This window comes from Crassostrea angulata, chromosome 5 (genome assembly GCF_025612915.1).
Source record: "Crassostrea angulata isolate pt1a10 chromosome 5, ASM2561291v2, whole genome shotgun sequence".
NCBI classification, from domain to species: domain Eukaryota; kingdom Metazoa; phylum Mollusca; class Bivalvia; order Ostreida; family Ostreidae; genus Magallana; species Magallana angulata.
The window spans coordinates 28,369,976-28,373,138 of NC_069115.1; the positions used below are offsets into that span (position 1 = coordinate 28,369,976).

The window sequence follows — 3,163 nt, forward strand, 5'->3', positions numbered from 1 at the left end:
AGAGAGAGAGATGGTACTTATAAAAATTCCACAACTACGATTTCTATTTTACAGATCATGAAATGGAAATTAGAAATAGATTTTACATTTTTTAATCTCATATTCTCAAGACAACTTACAAAATTAGTTTTTACTATCTATCAAAAGGCAATTCCTCCATCATTCAATTTTAATTGTTTTTTGAAGATCAATAAATATACAGGTATTAAGTTTTCAACAACAGGTGTACTAAAATATTAATATGAATTTATTTCAAACTGTGATATAATTCACTTCAAACAAGTACAACCTTATAAACTGATAGAACCTTTATAAATAGTAGGTGTCTGCATTTTTGCTAAAATCAGTGTTACTTTTGATGTACCAGGTAATAAGCTCTTGTAGAAATCTGAATCTCAATCTGTAAAAGCTATCATATAGGTCAGTGTAGCTCTTCATCGAGCTCCTTCATTGAAATAAAGTCCCTCATGGCGGGGGGTATGGGCAGTAAATGGAGGTGGTGGTAGAAAGCCAGGCCCAGGTGGTGCCGTATCCACTGGCGACTGAGCTGTTTCAAGGTCAGCACCCCCTCCGCATGAAGCAGCCACTGCTCGATGTCCGAATGCTTGCCGATCTTTTCTCTCAGTTCGGCTTCTTGCAGTCGCGCACGTAAATGTCCCTTGTCAAATCCTGTCAGAACAAACAGCTTTATGATGTTTATCATTCCCTCGGACAGAGCCAGTCGGACAGGGCAAGCCTCAGAGGGAATTGTGGGTAAGCACTGAAATGTGTCCACAAGAGCGTTGGCTCTTAAGAGGAGTTTCACAACTTCGAGTCGTTTTTGTTTGACTGCACACCACAGAGGGGTGTGGTGAAACTTGTCGTAAATGTTGACGTCTGCTCCTCCGAGAATCAGGTCATTGATGCAGTCAGAATGGCCTTTCCATGCAAGAATGTGCAGTGCCGTTTTTCTTGCTGAGTTGTTTTGCACATTGACATCACATTTTGCTTTCACCAGAGCCTTAACAACTTCGTCGAATCCTTCGCTTGCAGCCATGATGAGAGGAGTTATATTGTCCTGATCTCTGACGTTCGGATTTGCCCCTGCAGCCAACAGGAGGTTCACGCCTTGAGCCTTATGGCTGGCGTAATGTAAAGCAGTACATCCTTCTTTATTGGGAATATTCACGTCACATCCCGCCTTCAAAAGAATTCTTATTCCTTCGTAGTTTCCGTATTTTGTGGCGATGATCAATGGGGTATTCCCACAAGAATCGCAGCAATTAAGCTTAGCTCTGTGCGACACAAGAAGTTGAAGACACTCATTGTGGAAAAGTTTCGCTGCCAGATGAACTGGTGTGGATTGCCCGGGACCTCGTACATTAACATTGCACATGGATTCCAACAGAATTTCCACCAAAGCTGGTTTGTCATATTCTACAGCTATAAATAGAGGGGTTTTCCCATTGGTGTCCTGAATTTCAGTGTCTATCCCAGTATCCAGAATGCATTGGATACACTCCGGATGACCTAGTTTTGAGCTCTGAAGGAAGGCCGCCTCCAGTTCTCGTTTATTGATGGACTGTGGAACAGCCAACAGGACTCTCAGGAATCGTGGGTTGTTGTTATTCACTGAATCCAGGATGCTACAAGGAGACAAAATTGAAAAGTACATAATTGCAATCGTTGCAAAAAGTTAACAGTAAATAGCTTGTGGATTGACAAAAATTTTGAGTAGAACAAGTAAACAATTGGCATTTCAAGTAGGATGACAAGGTCTTATGATTTTTTTTTTCTTCAAATTCATACTTTGTGGACTAGTGAATTTCATGGAGAATTGTTTGAATTCATAAAGACCATCATGAACTAAGTAGTAAACAAAGTAAAAATAAGGATGTTTCCAAAGATTGGTACAATTATGTGTTTATAATTGTTTTATTTTAAAGGGTCTCAATATATGACATATATTATTCTATATATTTGAGGTAAATACCTGTACACTTAGACAGACAGATGTAGTTCATTCTAAATGATTAAGACAATAATTAATCTAAGTGCCCATGCAAAATAAAGAGTGATGAGTGTTGTGATGTCTTCACTGTGATTGTTTTAGTATACACCAATTTTTTTTTGTTGAATGTTTTGGTCTTAAATAAAGCAATTTACTGTGATATCATTAGAATTCGCGGTGGCTCAATTTTCTTAAATGGTATTCGTGAGTAGCCCTCCCCCATAAATTTAAATCCTCAAGGAAAACAAATAAGGAAGGAGTTATCTTTCTTTCTGAAACTGAAAACCGAGGCATCCACAAAATTACATGTCCACGAATAAGCAAAAAACCCACAACGGAATCCACAAAAATTAAAATTGGCAACCACACATATAAATGATTCAACATACTGCTTTTTGAAAGTATCTAAGTATATTAGAATACAGAAGACAGCATGGAATGGTTCTTGACAATGTCTGTAATGGAAAAAGGAGGACTCTAATATATTTGAAGCTGAATTAAGGGAGCTATTTCCCAAGCAAGTGTGAAAATGAGCACAGTCAAAGGGGGACAACTCTTTCCACTTTAATGTCTCTCCATCTCTTGTTCTCTCTCACTCACCCCTCTCTCTCTATCCCCTATTAAAATTTGCCTGGTTTTTGACCCACTTACACTAATTTCTTGTAGTATAATATTTTGAAACAACATGTTTATAAACAAACAGCCAATATTTCATATAGTGAGTTTTTGGGAAATTCTCTGTATTGTCAAATTTCAGGATCTTAAGTTTCTCATTCAGAATCAAAGGGCAGAAAAGTATAGAAGACAATACTTACCTCACCATTTTGTTTCTTACAGAGAGAGAAGAAAAGCTGCTATTTTTATCTTTGCAATGCAGCCTCCTTCACCCACAGCTGTAATTGATAATAATCTCCAAGAGGAGATAACTGAGTATTGAACTGAGGAATGTCAACCAGAGTTGTCTTTCTTGGCCTTATATCTCCCTTTATGACAATATGTACAATATTCATGACTTGTACTGATATCAATTTTTTCTATGAGTTTAGGGCAATAAGTGGGTTAAGGACAAGATGAAAGAATTCAAACATTTTCTTGGGGAGAACCAAATCTATCTCCATGATCCGGATTTCTTGGAATTTTTTAAAAAATAGTTCCTAACTTTCTTGATTCACT

General features: G+C 37.7%; 1 protein-coding gene across 1 annotated transcript; it reads right to left on the bottom strand.

The window, feature by feature from the left end:
* Positions 1-229: 229 nt before the first annotated feature.
* Positions 230-2,923, bottom strand: LOC128184533 (ankyrin repeat, PH and SEC7 domain containing protein secG-like). The gene is made up of 2 exons (XM_052854064.1): positions 2,806-2,923; positions 230-1,625 (listed from the first exon to the last, which is right to left on the bottom strand). The coding sequence occupies exons 1-2, from the start codon at positions 2,811-2,813 to the stop codon at positions 422-424; spliced, it is 1,212 nt and encodes a 403-aa protein (XP_052710024.1). The 5' UTR covers positions 2,814-2,923; the 3' UTR covers positions 230-421.
* Positions 2,924-3,163: the final 240 nt, after the last annotated feature.